Source organism: Tasmannia lanceolata, unplaced genomic scaffold (genome assembly GCF_043159265.1).
Source record: "Tasmannia lanceolata isolate RefF3 unplaced genomic scaffold, GAP_Taslan_0.1 ptg000015l, whole genome shotgun sequence".
NCBI lineage: Eukaryota > Viridiplantae > Streptophyta > Magnoliopsida > Canellales > Winteraceae > Tasmannia > Tasmannia lanceolata.
Window position 1 is genome coordinate 61,513,295 of NW_027518692.1, and position 22,522 is coordinate 61,535,816.

At 38.4% G+C, this 22,522-nt stretch overlaps 2 protein-coding genes across 3 annotated transcripts; both read left to right on the top strand.

Annotated features, from left to right (window-relative positions):
- Nucleotides 1–1,352: 1,352 nt before the first annotated feature.
- LOC143892854 (cullin-4-like) lies at nt 1,353–17,692 on the top strand. 2 transcript variants are annotated; one of them, XM_077397763.1, is made up of 17 exons: nt 1,353–1,797; nt 3,121–3,236; nt 3,330–3,676; nt 7,968–8,175; nt 8,531–8,653; nt 8,912–9,199; nt 9,896–10,021; nt 10,160–10,261; nt 10,374–10,427; nt 15,674–15,780; nt 15,933–15,993; nt 16,091–16,222; nt 16,319–16,456; nt 16,542–16,622; nt 16,693–16,773; nt 16,920–17,000; nt 17,190–17,692. In XM_077397763.1, the coding sequence occupies exons 1-17, from the start codon at nt 1,494–1,496 to the stop codon at nt 17,301–17,303; spliced, it is 2,463 nt and encodes an 820-aa protein (XP_077253878.1). In that variant the 5' UTR covers nt 1,353–1,493; the 3' UTR covers nt 17,304–17,692. The 2 variants fall into 2 exon arrangements, with proteins under 2 accessions (XP_077253878.1, XP_077253879.1); XM_077397764.1 differs by having other exon boundaries at nt 1,355–1,797; nt 7,968–8,148.
- Nucleotides 17,693–18,307: 615 nt separating this feature from the next.
- Nucleotides 18,308–22,014, top strand: LOC143892856 (dolichyl-diphosphooligosaccharide--protein glycosyltransferase subunit DAD1-like). The gene is made up of 5 exons (XM_077397765.1): nt 18,308–18,468; nt 18,551–18,598; nt 21,419–21,506; nt 21,605–21,648; nt 21,735–22,014. The coding sequence occupies exons 1-5, from the start codon at nt 18,385–18,387 to the stop codon at nt 21,816–21,818; spliced, it is 348 nt and encodes a 115-aa protein (XP_077253880.1). The 5' UTR covers nt 18,308–18,384; the 3' UTR covers nt 21,819–22,014.
- Nucleotides 22,015–22,522: the final 508 nt, after the last annotated feature.

Genomic DNA, 22,522 nt, shown 5'->3' on the forward strand with positions numbered 1-22,522 from the left:
CAATCCATCGTAAAAGTGACTTTCTACGCAGTAGTTTTCCAATTAGGCAATTAGGAATGTTATGTCTTTAGGGGAAATACCGAAATATTTGCAAGAAAGTCACTTTTTACGTTATATGATCTGATCCATTGATCAGCAGTCATATGTCCGGTCAAAATGCTGTTGAGAACACTAGGATGATCTTAGGCCCTTGATCCATCAAGCATTGATCCAACATTGTTTAGGGGTTTTGGCAATAAAATCTGAACATTGTTTAGAGATGTTTGCTTGGGATGGGACCATGACCATGTGGGTCACCTTATGATGCTCTACAAGACCCTCGGCCTTAATCTCACCTACATCCCCTTATAGGATCAAGAAAGTGCCTCCGTTTGGTTGCCGGAATTTTTTTGGTTCTTCGGATTTCTGTGGAACAAAAAACTCCCTGGGAGATTGGTGGAAAAAAAAAAAACTCCCTGGATGTATCCCGATAAAATAAAAATCCCATGTTTGGTTGACTGGACTATGGTGGGAAAAAAAACTTTGTTTGGTTGCTTGAATTGTTGGGAAGAAAAATAAAAATAAAAATTCTTCTACAAGTTTATTTTTGTTTCCTGGGAGTATTTTTTTTTCCAATGTAGGGTTTCGAGCAGGGTTGTTCTGGGCCTAGCAGCCAAACGTGGGTTTCCTGTGGAAATTCCACAAAAGTCCCGAGAGCCAAAAAAAATTCCGGCAACCACACTTTCCTTGCAGTCGTTTTGAACCCATGAAATGTGGGCTCCACCACCCCACAAATTCCTACCATAGTTGGCAAAACTTTGTTTTAAATGGGAGTTTTTTTCAAAAAAAAAAAAAAAAAAAACCCTTGTTTTGTGGATTCGCTTTAAAACTTTTTACAACAAAAAAAACCTGTTTTTTAAAAGGAAAATATTTTAAATGTAATAAATACGTTTTTTTACCAACTTTCCAACCATATTTTGTAAGATATATTTGCTAGCGTCCACCGCAGAAGGCACCTCATGAATGAATACAAAATTTGCTAAAAAAGGGGCCTGTGCAGCTGCTCTCACATGCAACAGACCATCCGCGAAATGCCTTACGAGATGGACGCTAGCAAATCCCATTTTGTCAATGACCAAAATTCCAAACGTGTTAAACACGGTCTTTCGCATTTTCATTTATTTGACCTTTTTTTACTCCCTTTTTTATAGCAAATATATTAAACTCAACCGTTTTTTCCTCATCATGTTTTACCAATTATACTTCCTCCCAAATGGATATTCGCACGGAGGACTAGCGAAGTTTAGTAGCGCGATGCCTGCCATTCCTTTTCTCTTACATTTATCATGTCAATATTGATAAACCCACCCCCGATCATAAAATTCCATCTTTGGCGTCATACCATAACCCAGTCCACTCGGGCTCGAAAGATCGCCCTATGCCCCTTCCCAAACCCCAAAACAAAAATATCCCTTGCTCCATTTTTCTCTCTTACGATGCTCTCTCTTTGATTCATGTCTCTCCCAAAGCGCTCTAACAGTGATTCCCCTTTCTCCACCATGAAGAAAGCCAAATCCAACTCCTTAACATTTTCCCTCGACAAGAACGGGCTCCAAAACCAGCAAAACTGCTTTAATAATAACGACGATGATGATGATGACTCGACGCTCGTTGATGAAGATCTCAAGATCGGATCCAAAGATATCTCTCAAATCGGCCTCGGCGTTGTTGGATGCAGTGGCGTGGGTTCCAATTTGTCCAGGAAGAAGGCAATCCCTCCTCAGCCTGCCAAGAAACTCGTCATCAAGCTCACGAAAGGTATTTTATGAATTTCAATTCCTTTTTTCCTTTGAATTTATGTTTCCTTTTTTTATGAAAACTCGTATTGGAATAATCTAGGGTTAGGTTAGGAGGGGTTTATGTAAAGATTTCGGCTTTTTGTGTTTCTTGGATTGGAAACATTTTCTTTCCTTGTGGAAGAGTAATTAGGATAGAGTTGGAAAGGGGAAGGTTACTGCAATCTACAAATTGAACTGATTAGGAATGTAAAAAAATCATGAGAATCTGTGGGTCTGGTTAGGGTTTAATGACATGTTGTTTAGGTTGTGGTTGGATTACTTTTAGCAAAACCTTGTATGTTCCATAATTCAAGAATCAAGAGAAATCTCTACCTTGTACGGTGCAAATGGTTTTGAATGGAATTGGGACAATTGAGGGTAAGTATCGTTCTATTTTAGGTCCCTGCATTTGGTTTGGGGTCTTCTATTCATCTATGGAGATTTGATAGTCTGTAACTTCCATCTATAAAAGGAAAATTGCCCTTTTTTTTACTTGATCTTTCTTTTACTCCGTCAACCATCTAGCTTTAGATTTGTCTAGGGGTTTGCACTCCCTCTTTGGAGTATAACTCAAAACAGTAACTAACCATTATTTCTTCAATCTCTCTTTTTGCCTCATTGAGCTGATCACTCATCTTGTTACATTGGATATTATTTCTTCTAGTTCTAGTATTGGCCACCCTATGGAAGAAAGCAAGATTCCTATCTCTGTCTTTTATCCAAGATACCTTGGATTATTGTCTCCAAGTTATCTCCTCCCACACTAGTGAATCTTGTATTCCTTGCTCACCTCTCTCTCTCTCTCTCTCTCTCTCTCTCTCTCTCTCTCTCTCTCTCTCTCTCGTGCGCACTTTAGAACTCCCCTTATCATTCAAAAAAAAAAAAAAAACTCCCCAAACTTTCCAACGCAGTCTAAAATTGGTAGCGTTTCCCTACTCAACATGGAGTTCATTCCACCACTCCCCTATCAACTTTTTGAATGTAGTCTTTGTTCAGATTTTTGGAAAACCCAGAGAAACATTACTCCCACTCAATTCATGTGAGAAATCTTTCCAACCTACAAAGGACCAGATTTGTTTACAGAATACAATTCTGTAAAGTGATAAAAAATGAAAGCCTCAAGTTGTTGTATCAGTAATACTTCCTCCAAGTTTCATGTACTTTCCCATAATTCCCCACATAGGCCTTTTCCACCCCTGTGCAGTGTCATGCTGATAGTTATAATTTTTCTTAGACAATAAGAGCAATTATTGAATGTGTTTTTGTGCTAATAATCATGTGTATGTGTTTTTGTGCTACGAAGATAAACCCAAGCTGCCTCCAAATTTTGAAGCGGATACTTGGGCAACGTTGAAGTCAGCTATCAGTGCTATATTCCTGAAGCAACCGGATCCTTGCGACTCTGAAAAACTTTATCAGGTAAGTTTATCACATTATATTTGTTCTATTTTCCAACTTTTAATTTCTTTTGAAGTTTCATGCCCATGGTAAACCACCCTGTCATGGCCACAGGCTGTTAATGATCTTTGCCTACACAAGATGGGAGGAAATCTTTATCAACGAATCCAGAAGGAATGTGAAGCGCGCATATACACATCAATTCAATCTTTGGTTGGGCAGAGCCCAGATTTGGTGGTATTTTTGTCATTGGTAGAGAAATGCTGGCAGGATCTTTGTGACCAGATGCTGATGATTCGTGGTATAGCTTTATACCTTGACAGAACTTATGTCAAACAGACCCCAAATGTACGCTCATTGTGGGACATGGGATTGCAGCTGTTCTGCAAGCTTCTGTGTTCATCAACTGAAGTTAAACACAAAACGGTCACTGGCCTTTTAAGATTGATAGAGAGGGAGAGGTATTTATGAAAGCTTTTAAGATTTTTTATTTCAATGCAGATTTAGAAGGTTTTCTCTTGATTATAAATATTTATTTATGCATTTTCAGATGCTTGATTGGCATTATTTGTTTGTGATCCTCATGATCATTATATTTTCTTGCTCTAATATCCATAAGATCTGGCAAATATTTTTATCTGCAGGTACTTCAATTCATCCCTACCCCCCAACACCCCCTCTCCCTCCCTGAAAAAAATAGACCAGAATAATTGTGTTGAACTTGAAATTCAGTTAACTTATAGGGTTCCTTCAAACATGTGTAGCATCTGGTAGTGACATTTTAGTAAAGCCAGGAATATGCATATGCTTTGGATCCCTTTTATTGTGTACATATTATTACTATCGGCTTAGAAACCAGAAAGAAAGACTACATACATTTGGACCGGTATAATATTTTCTTTTCGTGTTCGAACTTCTTGCTCTATGACAATTGAAAAGAAAAATCTAGTTCTTGTTGTCTGCATTTTTTTTTTCAGTTGTTGGCAGTTCCCATTTTACATAGACATGTGGCAAAAGCTTCAACTAACAAAATTTCTAACCATGCTTGTTTGACATTGAAACCATGAAGAGTCCTATTTATGTGATGAAGGTTCCAACTGCCAAAATTTTCCATGCATGGTTGTTTGAAATTGAAGCCATGGAGAATCAAGGTTTTAAATATCGGTTTCGGTTTTGGTTTCAGTAGCCATGGAACGGAAACGTTTCGGTTTCGGTTGGAAATTTCAGTGGAAATCGTGTAAAATCACGAAACGTATGGAAACATATGCAAATGATAAAAATTTAAGATGAAACTTCAAGAAATGCTAGAATAAACATAAATACACACTTAGAAAACATCATATAACCAAGAGAACCATCCATAATGGTTTAATTACATCGAACACCTAGTGACATATGCTGTCGCGCATGTCTGATAATTTAGCACTACTACAGTACTACATACCGTATTTCACATGTAGTTCATAAAAATATGTATAAATAGTACATACACCACATTTCACATGCAATTCTTATAAGTATAATTATGTAAGAATATTGTACCACTAATTCACCTACAATTTTGGTTTCGACATGCATTTCCATTTTGGTATCGTTTTGGTGGGGATGGGAATGGAAACATTTCGTTCTCTTCGTGTCCATTTCGATGGAAATTTAAAAGTATTTGGAGAATCAAGACTTGTGCACTGTCCTAAAAAAATGAAGAAACACAACTTTAGAGTAAACAAATATAAGCAAAGGGAAAGAAATGGAAAGTTGACCAAAAAACTTGAACATTCAAATAAAATGCTTAAGTGACCATAGATTTAATTTAAAAATTTACAATACTTTGTAAAGGATACCATATCGGCATATCTGTATGATGCTTGATCACACTAAGGTACTTTATCCCACCTTATCTATTATGTTTACCTTTCAAAACCTCAGTGTCTTGATATATAGATTGAAGAGGATCGGGTGCTTATCTATTAATTTCACTCCATTCATTTGGAATTTTCCAAATTTTCTGTTTCAGAAAAGCACAGAAATTATTTTGGAAGATGCCAGAAGGTACTAAATTTTTTTCCAATAATTTAGGTTGGTTCAGCCTGTTGCGAAAATTCTGTCCGGAAAGCTTGTTTCAAATTGAACTTGATCGATTCTTTTAAATAGATTGGTCACGATGGGATTTTAGAGAAACTTAGGTTGTAGCATTTTTTCACTAGAAAAGTTACATGCCCTAATGGGTATTTGAGGTCTTTCATCCTTCCCAATCAAAGTAGAGGGTTAAATGCATTAAACCCCCTATTTCTGGAAAATATAGGGATTTTCTATTATCTAAGACTATCTTGAGCATAAACAAACCATTTTTACCATCTTTTGTTGGATTTTTTCATTGTCTACTAGCATCTACAAAATCCTAGCTGAAGTTCTTGAAAGAAGATTGAAGTGATTGGGGAAGTCATATTTTCAACACATCAAGGAGCATTTGTAAAAGATAAAACAAATCCTTGATGAGATTTTCAAAAGAATTTTTGGATTCTAGAAAGAGGGATGTCGAAGGCTTAATTGAGTTGAGTTGAGAAAGAGGGATGTCAATTTGGGTATAATATGCAAGACTAGTATGAAGAATGCTTACAATCAAGTAGAGTTTAGATTTTTCGACAAATTGAGGTTGGGATCGAAATGGAGGCTTTGGATAAGAACTTGCTGAACAACATTTTCTTTTTCCATTCTTATAAATGACTCGCTGACTGGTTTCTTTATTAGCACTAGAGACATACGTCAAGGGGATCTATTACTACCATATCCGTTCATCTTATTGGAAGAAGCTCTAAGTTTGATGATCAAGAAAAAAGAGGAAGGGGGTATGTAGGATGTTTCACATCTAGTAGAAATGCATTGAGAATATTGCATTTGCCATTTGCGGATGATCTACTTGTTTTCCTTAATAACAAGGAGGAAGTGAAAAACCTATGTTTGCTTTTTCGATTGCTCAAAGTACTATCGAGATTGGAGATCAGCTTTGGGAAGAGTTTAGTGGTGGGTGTATGCAAAAAGGAAGCCTTGGTATCTTTCTATGCCAAAGTATTGGGATGCAAAGTGGGTAAACTACCATTGACAATTTTATGTTTCATTTCATGAATCCTATAGAAGGATTTGGATGCTGGATCAACAATTATGCTTGTTGGTTAGCTCTTTATTTAGGTGCTTAGTGGAGGATGATAAGATGTCCTCTCCTCGGTCAAGATTAATGCAGAGCTCATTGGCACCCTCTAGAATGCTAGCTTTCATTTGAATGCTGGGGACAAGGAAAATCAATACTTGTAAGAGGCGTAAGGAAAAGAAGTTTTGTCTTGCAATCCCCACTCAATTATAATTTATAACGTTTTCAATGGAGCGTGGGAAGATCACTATGGCAGCTCATTCCATTTGTGGTCATTTGGCATCTATGGAGAGTAAGAAATGCTCGAATATTTAAAGAAAGGGATAACTAGGTTGGCTAGATTATAATGGAAGTGAAAATGGACCTAGTTTGGTGAGCAGGAGGGAAGACTGACTCCAATGAAGCTAAGTGTGACTCCAATGAAGTAGAAGTTCAATCGCTCTTAACCAGACTCTGGATTTTCGAGGAATCATTATCTGATAACCTCATAGTTGAAGGCGATTCAAAGAATACAGTATCATGTGTCAATCGTCGGTCAGTTTGCCCATGGAGATTAGCTTACTTCATCCTTGAGGTGTCTGTTTTATGTAAAATACTGGAGATTAGCTTCATTCATGCTGGAGATTAGCTTTTCTTTCTTTTTTTCCAAAAAAATGATATATGTTAAAGTATAAAAGATAAATAACGCCTTTCTCCAACAGCTTAAGCTTTTGGAGAAGTTGGTAAGTTAACATGGTATCAAAACCAAAGTTCTCGAGTTCAAACCTCCCGGGTAACAAAAAATCCACATGCGATGGTCGGCCCAAAGTGGGACCACATGTGCCACGTGTTTGCCAAGTGGGCCACACGTGCGGGGGAGTGTTAAAGTATAAAAGATAAATAACGCTTTTCTCCAACAGCTTAAGCTTTTGGAGAAGTTGGTAAGTTAACAATATATATTATATTGTGTTGTGTTGTGTTGATCCAAGAATCAAAGTTGGAATTCTTGGAGGACAGAGTATTTATGCAATTATGGGGGAGAAGAAACTTTGAACCTTTCTATGCCAGGGCTACAGTTTTCCCTCAAGTAGATATCTGGATTGCCCTATGAAATATTGAATCATATGATTATGTTTCTCGTATCCAGCCCAACTGGAAATACTAATCTCGATGAAAAAGGAACAAAATTCTACTTAAAACCTGATCCTAAATAACCAACTTGACAGTTCTGTTGGATTACTTTGTTTTCCAACGGTGATGATGTCCTAGGTTTGAGCACCCTTCTTGCAGAGGATTAGCATTCACGTTGAAGCGCAAACTTTCAAAGAGTTCATTCTGTTTGTTACCTTCAGAAAGTCTCTCATATCATGTGGGCATGCATTAAACTACTTGTATCCTTTATTAACTGGTTTGTACTATTGCATCTTGCCTTCTGTTGGTAGAATGTCATAATTTTATCAATATTTGTTTATATTGTCTTGCCGATTAGATGTTAACTTTTGAACCTAAGCTGTTGGCTAGTTTCTATTTTAGCGGTGAGGAATGGTTAATTGATTCATTTTTTGTTTCTCTGTTGGAAAAATTATCATCTTGATCTAATGCTCAACATTCTGTATTATGTTTTTCAGATTAGGTGAAGCTATTGATAAGACGCTCCTTAACCATCTTCTAAAGATGTTTACTGCTCTGGGAATCTACACAGAAAGCTTTGAGACGCGATTTCTTGAGTGCACATCTTCGTTTTATGCTGCTGAGGGTGTCAAATACATGCAGCAATCAGATATTCCAGATTACTTGAAACATGTCGAGGTGCTCTGTTGTGATTGCCTTCTTCTAGTAATGCCATCCCCCCCCCCCCCCCCCCCCCCCCCCCACACACACACACACACACGCACACACTTCTTCTTTTTTTTAATGGACGAGAATTTTATATATGAAGAAAAAGAGGAAGACCGAGATGCTCCCTATACAACAGATTAAGGGAAAATAAAAACATAAAAAGAAAGATACGCCGACATAAATAAAATCCCCTATTCTTTCTCTTCTTTTGTAATAATTTAAAATTTAAATCTTTGGAATATGCTTACACTACTACCTTCTATTGTTTGAGAGTATAACTCTACCTTTTGCGTGACTTCAATTTTCATGATTGGATTTACTTTTCAAAGTATTGATGTATGTATACATGCAGTCAAGATTGAACGAAGAAAATGAAAGGTGCTTACTCTACCTGGATGCAAATACAAGGAAGCCACTGGTGGCTGCTGTTGAAAGGCAACTTCTTGATGGTCATACATCTGCAATTCTTGATAAGGTGAGGGATCACTAATTTACTTCTCAGTCCTGTTTCGCCGAAATGCCTTTTCCAAATCTTTATTCCTTAGATTTGGCATCGGAACAACACCCATTATACTAGATTTAGCCAATTCGGGTGCGGATGGGGATTCTCCAATTGATTCTACAGATTTGGATATGGATACCTCTTGGTGGTTCTTTTTGATGATGCAGTGTTTTGTCTTCAAATTATGCAATTACCTTTCTTAGCAATAAGTTTTTTTTTTCATTTGATCAGGGGTTCACAATGCTTATGGATGCAAATCGCATAGGGGACCTTCAGAGGATGTATTCGTTGTTTTTAAGGGTTAATGCTCTTGAATCCCTACGACAGGCCCTTAGCTCATATATCAGGAGTACTGGGCAGGGCCTTATCATGGATGAAGAGAAAGACAAAGATTTGGTATCCTCTGTTTTGGAATTTAAGGCTTCTCTTGATACAATATGGGAAGAAAGCTTCTCCAGAAATGAGGCGTTTTCCAACACCATAAAGGATGCATTTGAACACCTCATTAACTTGCGCCAGGTTTGGATGATCATATGAAAGTCAGATGCCTTTTAATTGCAGTTAATTACTTTTAGCATAGTTTCAAGTAGTTCATTGTACCATTTATCATTTAATCCATCTTTCGTTTAAGCTTGCCTGAGCCATGAGGTACCTAATCTGAAACATTCCTAAACTCAGCATCTCTTTTGCTGAACTGCTGCCACTTGCCAGTAATTCGTGTACATCTATCACTTATTGATCAGATGTAGTTCCTTCTTGCCCCTCGTATGTTTTTTTTAGCCTTTGTTGAGATGCTAGAACCTGAATCTCTGTTCTCCAATTTCTACAAGTGATCCACAGCTTATGCTGAATTCTCATCAACCTCATATCCTCAAACAACCTGTGAAGGTTTCCAATCTCCAAGAAAGCAGTCAAACTACCAGCCCCAAATTCTGATTCTGAGCAGCAGAAATCTGTATTAACTAACTCGAAAACTTTGTAGGGGACTAATCCCCCAGCTCCACAGCTATCAGCAACCTGTTCAGCTTGGTAGACATATTATTTATCACCTTCTTGAAAGGTTTTAATAATTAATGGCTTGGAATTGTTTGGAGGACGTATTGCTCTATTTCCCACTTTAACCTGAAATTGCATTTATTTTGGGATGCTTTATCACGATAATCCTAACTTTTATTTAATTTAAAAAGTATACGATATATATTTTCATTTTAACAGAACCGGCCTGCTGAGTTGATTGCAAAATTTCTGGATGAGAAGCTTCGTGCTGGTAACAAGGGTACATCCGAAGAGGAATTGGAGGGTACACTTGATAAAGTTTTGGTTTTATTCAGATTTATTCAGGCAAGCCACATGGACTTCTATTTTTAATATAAGTTATACTCACTTTGGAATCCTTGCATCCTCAATTTTTCCATGTTTGATGCTCTTGGTGTTACACACTGATATGTGTTTGTTATATTTTCTCTCCTTATAATTCAGGGCAAAGATGTGTTTGAAGCATTCTATAAGAAGGATCTTGCCAAAAGGTTACTGCTGGGAAAGAGTGCTTCTATTGATGCCGAGAAGTCAATGATCTCTAAGGTAAACACATGATTGTTTTAATTCATTGCCGATTGTTTATTGTAAGATGTTCTATGGAATATTTATCGTTTAATTGATCGTTTTTATCAGTAAGTCCCTGTCGTTGTTTCAGCTCAAGACTGAATGTGGCAGCCAGTTTACTAATAAGCTGGAAGGAATGTTCAAGGTGTGCGACTTTCCATGTTATTCTTTGATTTATTAATTGAAATTTGCTTTTTCATTTGCCACACGATCTGTTGTCACAGAGTTCCGTATCATCAATTTTGTGCAAGTTCAATCCCATTATTATGGCAAAAAAGAAGAAGAGTAGTTTAGAAAAGATGCTGTCTTGAAATTTATTTTGCGCTATTCAACTTTTCAAAATACTATGATAACTGCAATGCCGTGGATGACCTATTTCTGCTTTTGTAGTGCCTTTTTTCTTTCCCTTTTGAACAGTGGTAAAAACTAGGATTACAAGATATACTTGTGTCGGCCCAACATATCATTTCCAAAACGATACGATATTGATACTTGTACTCTGATATTTAAGTGATACTTATGCTGGTCAAGATAACTATAATGTTTGAAACATTGGTAATTCTCTTTGAAATAATTATCCTGCTTTTTACTTATGTGTCACATAGTTGCAATTAAAATTTTGAGTATATGAGCCTTATGGATGTTATTGTAAAATTAACTTTTAGTTCCATCTTCTATTTTAAATTTAGTTTATCATTGGTAATTTATTTATGCGTGTTCGTTCAAAAAAATAGAATAGGAAACACCAAAATATGACTGAGCTGGTCATGGAGACGTACAAGGGTAACAAAGAAGAGGAACCACATCGACCATAGAGTGGCCTGTAGTAACCAAAGCCTGCCTGACCCTGCTTCTATACACTCGTGTTCTCTAGTGCTTTTGGTTAATTCTTGTGTCATTGTACAGACAAAGTGGTAGTGCTCTACATGTAAGAACCGCATTTATGGATTTCTTAGAGAAAATTGGAGTAGACAATTGTGATTCTTAGAGAGAGTTGGTAGTGTACCACATTTATGAACACCAAATACTCTTATTATTTCATCACCCAAAACAATAGTTATGCTTCAGCAAACAGAGAGTCATTGCCCGTACACTACCCAAAAGAAACAAAAACACAGAAACATAGTTGCATCAAAAAACAGAGTCATTGCTCGTACACTGCCCAAAACAAACAGAGTAATTGAACAAAAAGAAATATTGCACTACGCAAAACAAACAAAAAACACAAAGAAACAGGCATGAAAACCATGGAGATAGGAGTCTAGGCAGAAGAAGGGTCCTGGTGGGAGGAACTTGAGTGGGACAGCCTCCCCTTGATCCCAACGACTTCCGCATGTAGTTCAATGAAGTGATTGTCTACATGTTTGCGAAAATCAGTAAAAGTTTCCTGTAGATCGGCAATGGAACGCTCGAGAGTTTTCAGTTGTTCTATGATTGGAGCGTAGGCATGACCGTCGTCTACTTCATCACTGCCGTCGTCGTCTCTGTGTCATGGAGGACGGAGTGCGTCACCATCTATCTTCATGCGATTCAAGGTCCCTTGGTTAATACATATTGCTGTTGGGATGGAGTCGTGCTCTTCGGCCTCGAAATGATGATGTTCAAAAAATTTAGAAAGTATCATACCATATGAAGAGACACCAAAGCCTTCTTACGGACGCCCATCATGTATTGTAGGATTATGTACCCAAGGTTAAGGGCCCGACTCTGCATAACACAGTAAATTATATAGGCCTCTAATGGTTGAACACTTTACAAAGTGCCCGCCCGTGGAGTGATATTGTTCACGACAATTCAGTGAATGACTCGAGCTACAGACCTCGGATGGGTGGTTTTAAGCTCCTGATCACGTCCTGGAACCCTCTCGCGGATCGTTTTATACACCTTACGTGTGGTAATGCCTGTCTTCTTCTTGATTTCATGGTGTGGCCAGAAGAATATTTTAACCCCGCCCCCCAGATTGGATATTCCGAGGATTTCGCACAATTCGTTGAGGTGAAGAGTCACTACTTTACCTTGGATGTATGTAGTAGCCTCTTCATCGCTCTTCACTCAAAGATTAGAGTAGAATTAATAGACAAGATTGGGCTGACTCTCTACATTCACCCACAATATCGGACCCCATCGCAATCTCTTAAAAAGGTAATTTTAAAATGAGAGAAATTTGAAAGAGGTAATTTTAAAATGAGAGAAATTGGTTTCGACGTACCTGCCAGTGATGATGCCTTTACCAAAATGTGCTGCCCTTCTTTTTTTGGCGGCTTTATCTACATACAACGACAGGACGGCGATAGATTGTGATGTTTGGGCCGTCATGAGCTCCGCCTCTTTTGATTTTCGTTTGCTCGATGGTTCAGCGATAGATTGTGATGTTTGGGTTGTCATGAGCTCCGCCTCTTTTGATTTTCGTTTGCTCGATGGTTCAACTGCTTTAGGGTTAGGATTCTCTTTTCTTTTCTTCGGCATGATGGGGGCTTAGGAAAGGGAGAGAAAGAGAAAGGAAATGGGGTATTGTAACAAAAGAGAAACCATTATTTGAGGCATTTTTCAAAGACCTGCAAAGAGACAATAACATATCAGAAGAAGCATGTTAAAATAATGACAATTTTTGAAGTCTCTAAATTGGGCTTACGAGGCCCAACTAGTTCGTACCGAGTACCTAATAAAGAAATCTTCTCAAGTACAATATGGGGTTCATCAGCTCCGAAACATGTTCATCAAGTAACTACTCAGGAGTCATGGATTATCAACCCTTTAAATCGGGTATATCAAATATCGTGAAAGGATTGTCAACCGAAACATGGTCACAACCAAGGTTTAAAATTTCAGTTTCGGTACCGGTTTCAGACTTTGAAATTTCGGTCGAACTCTGGTACAAAACCCCGGAAATAATATTTTATTCAATATTAAATTTTGGCCGAAATTTCGGTGAAATATTAAAATAATATTAAAAAAAGAGATTTTTTTAGTTTCCCAAAATTTCGGTCGAAATAAATGACCGTTTCGGTTTTTATGGGTTTCGGTGTCGGTCTCCACCGAAATCCGAAATTTTAAACCATGGTCACAACTACCTAATCAGGGGTTATCAGGTAGGCATATGGGGGTTATTAGTTAATAAATAGGGCTTCTCAAGTGCAATATGGGGGTTCATCAGCTCCAAAGAAATGCCTAAAACATACCCCCTTTCCTTTCTCTGTCTCTCCCTTTCCTAAACCTCCATCATGTTGAAGAAAAGAAAAGAGAATCCTAACCCTAAAGCAGCTGAACTATCGAGCAATCGAAAATCCAAAGAGGCGGAGCCTATGCCGGCCCAAACGTCACAATCTATCGCCGCCAGATAATTCGCTATCTCCGAAATATGGCACGATGTTAATCCATCTTTGCACTTGTAAGACATGAAAAAATGGAAAAGAAAATAAAAGGAAACTTCCATATGGTGTGGGGGATTTAATAAGGAATTGGTGGGCAATAATTTGGGAAAGAATAATTCGAACTAAACCCAAACCAAAATGGATGGCTCCGCCGATGGGATGGCTTAAACTGAACTTTGACGGAAGCTCTGTGGGTAACCCTAGTAGGGGAGGGATCGGAGGCCTAATTAGAGATAACAACAAAACGATCATTATGTCTTATTCTGGACCCGCAGGTCAGTGCGATGCAAATGAGGTAGAAATCAAGGCTTTACTATTCAGACTGCGGTGGGCTTATGAGAAAAATTTGAGGTCTCTGATAGTGGAGGGGGACTCAACGAATGCCGTTGGATGGGCGTCGAGTAGTTCGCCGGGACCGTGGCACTTTCAGAACATAATAGCCGAAGTGCTTGATCTCATTAAGGTCTTACAACCTCGTATTGAGCACCGGAGAAGAACAACTAATGAGGAGGCGGATGTTCTTGCCAAATTAGGAGTGCAAAAGGACGAGATCATAGTTACCACAAGTCTAGTTGATACATCTCGTTGAAATTTGTATTGGGGTTTTTTTTCAAATTATCATCTATGGTGTACTCGGATTTATCCGCTTTTGTATATTGGCGGGGACAACTTGTCCCAACCATTACTTAATAAAATTATCATCTTTAAAAAAAGAAAAGAAAAGAAAAGAAAATAATCTGTTCATTTCTACAAATATTTCTCTCAAGAATTTCTCAGGAAGGGTATGTCTCGGAAAATTAATTTTTTTGTCATCTTTGCGTTTATATTGGGAAAAAACTGGAAAATAAAATATTTAAAAATAGAAAAGTAAAAAATCCTGTGAAATTGTCGATTTATCTAAATCTCACGATAAATTGCGAGTATTTTGAAAACAACAGAGATGTTTGTAACTATGCTGTTGTTAGATCTCTATACAATGACCAGTTGTAATATGACTATACCATCATCACCATGTATTTCTGTGTATTTCATCCATCTTAATCCAATGGGGTTGAGCCCATAGCTCAATTGGACTGTATTTTTTGTTGCAAACCAAAGGAAAGACCCTCTATTCTATGCCATTTGATTGATTGAAGTTCCATCCTGCTCGCCACACCCTGAGACCAAGGATGGTCGACTTCCAGGCCAGTGAGGTATAGGTATAATTTATCTTCAATTTGATTCTCTGATTCTCTTTTGACAAGTGAAGATCAGCCGCACGCGTAGAGGCAAAAGAGACAAAATGACTGATTGGGAGAAGATGAAGAAACAGATGCGTGCAGAGTTTCTTCCCTTTAACTACACGAGGACCCTCTATCAGTCTTCATATCTCATTCTACAAGGGCTTTTTTGCAGCCTTTAACGTGTTTTGAATGCGGGGCCCGACGAATCCTGAAAATGGGTTCTTGGAGAAGCGTGGTAGGGGGGGATAAGGGGTTGTCGCCGCCTGATAGAGGCACAAGCCGGAGCCACCAAAGCTATCTGCGTCGCCTGTGAAATAATGCCGAATCACTCACCCCTCTTTCACCCTAAGGCACTAGGTGCTTAATAATTGACTAGATCTAAAGCGACGCTTTTCATATTAGTTCCTTATGCGATGGACGGTTAGCAAATCCCCCTTACAATGAATGTGCAATCTGCATTGGATCGTGATTGATATTGTTAACTTACCAACTTCCCCAAAAGCGTAAGCTGTTGGAGAAAGGCGTTATTTATCTCTTATAATTTAACACTCCCCCGCACGTGTGGCCCACTTGGTAAACATGTGGCACATTTGGCCGACCAGCACATGTGGATTTTTGCTATCCGGGAGGTTTGAACTCGAGACCTTTGGCTCTGATACCATGTTAACTTACTAACTTCTCCAAAAGCTTAAGCCGTTGGAGAAAGGCGTTATTAATCTTTTATACTTTAACAGATATATTGCTAAAGCACAACTTTGCATGCTTTTGTTTATAATCTAATGCTGAAATTTTCTCAGGATATTGAATTATCAAAAGAGATAAATGAGTCTTTCAAACAGTCATCTCAAGCCAGGATGAAACTCCCCTCAGGAATTGAGATGAGCGTCCATGTCTTAACAACCGGGTGGGTCTTATTCAATCAATCTTATCATCGTACGGATGAATTGGGACTTAGTTTTTTGTCTGCCATCCATATGCCGTCTTGTATGCACAGCATCTTCTGATCACCCTTTCTTTTTGTGAAAGACTGTAATTTTATTATCTCATTTTCTGCAGCTACTGGCCCACATATCCTCCCATGGATGTTCGGCTTCCTCACGAACTGAACGTTTATCAGGTTATAGGCACAATGTGTTGAGCAAGCTTGTACATGATTCTTTAGTTTGTGTTGTTTTTTGAATGATTTCTTCCCTTTGAATTCTTGGTACGCACAGGACATTTTCAAAGAGTTCTATTTGAGCAAGTATAATGGGAGGCGCTTAATGTGGCAAAATTCTTTGGGTCATTGTGTATTGAAAGCAGAGTTCCCAAACGGAAAAAAAGAGTTGGCAGTGTCTCTGTTCCAGGTGGGTGTTTGAATTGTTTGCTTATTATGTATGCTCCCTCGTCTTATTGACACCTGGCATTAGTCTTACTCTTTTACTGGGTTATACCTGCACCAGACTGTTGTTTTGATGCTGTTCAATGATGCCCAAAAGCTTAGCTTTCAAGATATCAAGGACTCTACAGGCATCGAGGATAAAGAGCTGAGGAGGACTTTGCAGTCGCTTGCATGTGGCAAAATTCGTGTACTTCAAAAGGTGGGCGGATTAGTTTTTTCTTTGAGATTTGTGTTGTGTGCCATTTCTGTGTGTGAAATTTTAGAAATGCTGGGGGGTTTTACAGTTCCCCAAAGGAAGAGAAGTGGGGGATGAGGACTCATTTGTATTCAACGAAGAATTTAGTGCTCCTCTCTACCGCATAAAGGTGCATGTTTTTTTTTTTTTTTTACAGTGGTTAATGGCTTGAAACAGGACCTAACATCTTTAGTGAGCAGGTAAATGCAATCCAGATGAAGGAGACCGTTGAAGAAAATGCAAGCACCACAGAAAGAGTGTTCCAGGATCGACAATATCAGGTGTTCCATTCATTTCTATTTTTTATTGCATCACTAATTCATTATGTGGGCCCAACTCGACTTGCCAGAGATACTGAGTAGCTCCATGCTTACACAACTCTTTCAATCCTCTTATTCAATTGTATGCTATCATGATTTTGTTGCAGGTTGATGCTGCAATCGTCCGCATAATGAAGACTAGGAAAGTACTAAGCCACACTCTCTTGATAACTGAACTCTTCCAGCAGGTAATGTAGATTCAGATTGGTCATCTGGTGCATTGACTTTGATACTTTTTCAGTGAGATTAATCTGTCATAATAGCGTAAAAGATGGGTACCCTAGGAGTAATGGTTTTCTCTTCCCTTCTTTTTTTTTTCTCATATACAATCCATCCAAATATTGTCTGAATGATTCTGATTTTATTGTTTGTTACAGCTCAAGTTTCCGGTAAAACCAGTTGATCTGAAGAAAAGGATTGAGAGCCTCATCGACAGGGAGTACCTGGAGCGGGACAAGAGCAATCCACAGATATACAATTACCTTGCTTAGAGTGAGTTCACTAGACCTCGCTCTTCCTGTAAATGGAAACTGTCTTCCCCTATGAGCTTTTGCGCAGGAGGCCATTAACAGATCAATCTCTTTATAGAGGAATGTACAGTAACACAGTTTTAGTTTCGATCAACATTGTAAAGTAGTGTCTCTCTTTCATGTAATCCCAATATTTTTGCATTCGGACTGTCATAAGACGCAAAAGAAAGAACAAAATGCTTGTTTTGACTTCCTTGCAAAATAGTGGAGAAATAAATGTTGAAGGTAAAGATCAAATGTGAAAAACGTAAAACTTTATAGTGGTAAAGAAAAAGGGTACACAGAAATGAGTTTCTTTTTCATGGAAATATATCGGCCGACAAAAGTACCAGAGAGGGCTATTTGTTCAACATATGGAACTGTTTACTTTTCCAGTGTTTGGTAAGCTTAGTTTTTATAGATTTTTTTTAACAAAATTATGAATTTTACCTGTTTTCAAGGAAAATTGCAAACCTCTACTCGACCCTGAAATTTTCCCCAGAAACTTGTCTTTTTATCAATTTTCCTTCAGCCACTGTATAATGATTTTTACCCATAATTTTTCCCTGTAAATTATATTACTGATTACTGATTAGACATCAAGAATCATAATTTGGTTGACAAAAACAACCTTTGAGTAACTCCAAGAGCAACACTGTTGGACGGTATAGAAATCTCAACGGATTGGAGGGCTAGGATCCTCCCATGGGTGAGATTTTTTGGGCCCAATTCTTATCTATGGGGGGGGCCACTACACGTGTCTCCACAATATACAATCCTCGTCGCTGACAGTATTTCAAACGCTCGTGAATTTCTAGATTTGTACATTTTCTTTTATTGTGACGTGGGTCACTGATCTAACGGTTCTACCAAAGACTAATATAGTCCATAAGAGATCTTATCCGCTCATCAATGGCATGAAAATATTGATGGGCCAGACCTAACACGTAGCAAGATCAAAGCTTTTGCTCGCGCGAGTGAGTATAGTACCCTCCACTCTAAATAAGTAAATATCGAGGGTTTTTTCTTCCTTGTTTGGTGTGAGGAAGAAACGAAGGGGAGAATGGCAAGATCGACTTCGAAAGATGCCGAGGCTCTCATTCAATCTCTGCGCTCGGCTTATGCTGCCACGCCCACCAATCTTAAGGTCTCTCTCTCTCTCTCTCTCTCTCTCTCTCTCTCTCTAAAGAAATTGGGATATCTAAAGAACCCAGTTTGTGTTATTGCAGATTATCGATCTGTACGTGATATTTGCTATTCTCACAGCTTTGATTCAGGTAAGCGGCTCTGTCTTTTACTTGATTTTGTCTCTTAACTTTCCAACTATATCTTAAACCAGATTGTTTGAACCATCTCTGTAGTTTTCTATGAACAAGGTTGGTTCGTTTTTCTTTGCCTTTTTCATCCCTTTCAGTCTGTTGATTTTGTGGCTTCATCCATGATTATAACCATATGGCTTAAATGGGAACTGAAAAATTATTAGTTGATGGATGACTATGAACTGTCTATTATTGCATGAAAGTGAGAAAAAAGAACTGCTTTTTAGTATTTTTCTGCAAAGCTATCAACTTGCATTCCAAAAGGTGTGTTTGAACATGCAGCCTATTTCAATTGCTTGTAACAGAATGCTGACTTGTGTCCATACATTCTGTTATAGCAACAATTCTGGCTTCTCACATGGTTAATCTTTATCCTCACTAGTTTTCCCTTTTTCCCCATCAAACTAAAAATTCGTTCAAATTATAGTATCTTCTTATCCTCAGTCTAAAGGATCTTTTTCTTTGAAATGTGACAAATTTTATTCCATTTCGAACAGAGATACACGAAGGGGACAAGCTGTACCCAAAAGCTTCTACCCATAGTCTGGCTAACAGAAAATATCACTAAACTAACAGCAAAAGCCACAACGGCCAAATCAGAAATTAAAAGACTCGAGAACCAGCGATCAGCACTCGGATTTGCACTGCTCACTGGTTAATTTGCAAGACTTCTACCCTTTGCCCTCTTGACAGAACCCTTGGACCAACTCTATGCTCGCCTTCTCCACACCTTGTCTTGCCAATCAATCTTGACATTCATTGGCTGATCTTCTCATATGCTGAAATTGAGGACCAAGTATATGCACAAGATCCCTAATTTATGCCATTCAGAAAAAAAAAAAAAAAGATCCCTAATTTCTGCTGTTAAGTCTTCAAGCTTCCACGGTCCTCTAATTTTATTCGGGGCCCAAGCCACAACATTTGTAGAGTCACCTTTGATGATAAAGGGGCCCAACCTATAATTGACAATCCATCTTAGACCCCAAAGCAACACCTTTGCTTCTGCCTCAGCTGCATCGCACAAAACCCCGGACCCGAATAAGCCATCAACAATGTGCCATGTCATGGGAGTTTTCATCACTGGAAGCTTTCTTTCGTCTGGTTTTACCTCCCCGGAAAAGCTGACTATTCAGCTGATAGGAACCAACTTAAATTTCCTCTTGAAAATTTTTGATGCTTTATAAGTGTTTTAACCTCAATGTCTCCAATTATAGATGAACTATCTCTGCCATTTTTTTTCTTTTTGAAGAAGCATCAGTTAAAATGAAGATAGTTTCAGTAAGGGCAGAGGTTTCCCTTCATGCCTTCACAAAGGGCATCCCTATGCATGTGAGATTTAGCAAGCTTATCAGATAAATCATTGCCATTTCTTGGGATGCAAATGAAAGAAAACGGAAAATTTGCCTTCCAAATAGTAATGATCTCATCTATATAATTCCCGAATCTCCACAGTCCCACCTCAAGACCAGCATCCCTAGTTGTAACTTGTAAGCATTATGTGGTTGCACCCCTGTCACTTTTTATTTTCAAAAAAAAAAAAAAACCAGCATCCCAAGAAATAGCATTGACGAGTCCCCCTCAATGATGACCGGACTATTGAGAACTTTATAATAGATCCTCAAGCCAGTAAGCACTGCTGTAATCTCCACCTCGATGGAGTCCGATCTTCCAATAGGACCGAAGGAGTGTAAAATGTTCCCTCCCAGATCTCTAAATACACCACCAACCCCAGCTGGTCCCAGGTTACCCATGGAATAGCCATCAAAATTGAGTTTGATGGTGTTATCTTAGGGAGGGTGTCATCTTTCCAAAATATTCCCCTTTGGTTTGTGACATTCCAAAATTTCCATCCACTTTCTAGAAAAATCTTGAAATGAGTACCCTTTGAGCTCACTTCTTTTCATAGCCCATCTGATAACCATCACTTTGATTCTCCATAACACTTTCTTCAGTGAACACTTCCCGTTTTCAAAGACTATTTCTCCTTTTCCCCCAAAGGAACCATGTAAACGGCATAGAAAGTCATCTCCCACAAAGTTCTGCCCATTGAACTGAGATGGCAACTCCTCCATGCCTCAAAGAAACAGTCCTCGGCATAGCCCACATAGGCACATAGCATCAAACTATTTCAGCACTTCTGCCCAAACTGAACCCACCATCAAACAATGCGTAAAAATGTTGTCTACATTTCCTCATCATTCTTTCCAATTTTCTCCGTCAAGCCTTTAATCGTTTCCACCCATCTTACCACCATTTTCAAGCTGTCATTAAGCATCATTTCCGTCCTGCAAAAAATTAAGGGTATCAACGGCAAATTGAAGATGTGCTATGACTCCCACTTCATTAATAGTAATACCTTCTATGAGACCACAATCATCCACCTTAGCAATTATTATAGTCACCCCTTTTCGGATCATTGTAAAAAGAAAATGCGGTAATGGGTCACCTTGGTGGAGACCCCTTTGTAAGTTTCAAAGAAACCAACCAGATTGATAATTTGACTGGATAGTTATTTCTTCACAACCAGTGGAGATCTTCTCTAGCCGAAAACAATGGTTTTTAGCAATATGTTTTAGGATGAATAGATCCCACTCAATGAAATTCTCCCAATAAATAGTCGACTTCATTAACAAACAAACAGAAGTGGGTTAATTTGGCTTTTATTCCTGTTATCATTTCTTAGGCTTAATGTACATTCTCCCACCATTAATCTTCCCATGATCAACCTATTTATTATCCAGTTGGTAACTGTTCTTGTATCTTTTACTGTGCACACAGGTGGCTTACATGGCAATAGTTGGATCATTTCCATTCAACTCGTTCCTTTCAGGAGTACTTTCTTGCATTGGTACAGCAGTGCTTGCAGGTAGATACAGCACCCCTGAATCTCCTATGCTTGTATGATAATGATGCTTGTTCAGTTTTACAACTGAGTATTACGAATATTCCCTCTTTTGATGACAGTTTGTCTCCGCATACAAGTCAACAAAGAGAACAAGGAATTCAAGGTAAACTTCACTAATCAATCATAGTAAGCTCCCTGGCGTATAAAACCGGCATCCTTGTAGTTTGATAGGCTTCCCATTCAATGCAGGATCTACCACCGGAAAGAGCTTTTGCTGATTTTGTGCTCTGCAATCTAGTGCTCCATTTGGTGATTATGAATTTCCTCGGATAGATCAAATCAGTAAGTTAATAAACCTGTTAATGAGGATGAAGGGTGAGAAACCATGAAATTCCTCTGTTCACTTTTGTTGGGGGGTTCTTTCAGTGATGGGTTAAGCTGTGAGATATTTAATGTTATAGCTTGGGTGTTTTGTCATAGTACAGGGCCTTTGGCAGTTAGCTAGTGTAGTGGATGAGATTCTTGACCATGTCTTTAGAGAGGCTAACGATGTGATAGATTCCTTGGCATATGAGGGTTTTCATTTATGGGATTTGCTAAGGTCCATTGCAAAAGGCTTTTCGCGGCTGGTCTGTTGCATGTCAGACCAGCCGCCTCGTGAATGGAGACAAAAACTGTTGTCTTCATTCATAAGGTGGCTGGTCTGACATGCGACTGACCAGCCGTGAAATGGCTTTTGCGATGGACGCTAGCAATTCAATTCATTTATATGTGTTTCTATAATAATTTTATTCTAATAAAGCTGTGTCTATCTAAAGACCTATGATAAGATCAATATTTTCTTCTCTTTAGAAAGTGATAAAGAGTTCATGTATGACAGCTTAGGTTTTAAGTTCGAATTTATGAATAAATCGGCAAGGCAAGTTCAACAAATTGGGGATTTGATTCACATATTTCTATTTTTATAGGGATTTGCAGGCAATTTCGCACAAAGATTTCACGGCCGTCTTTTGCATGTGATGGCTGCCACACATGTT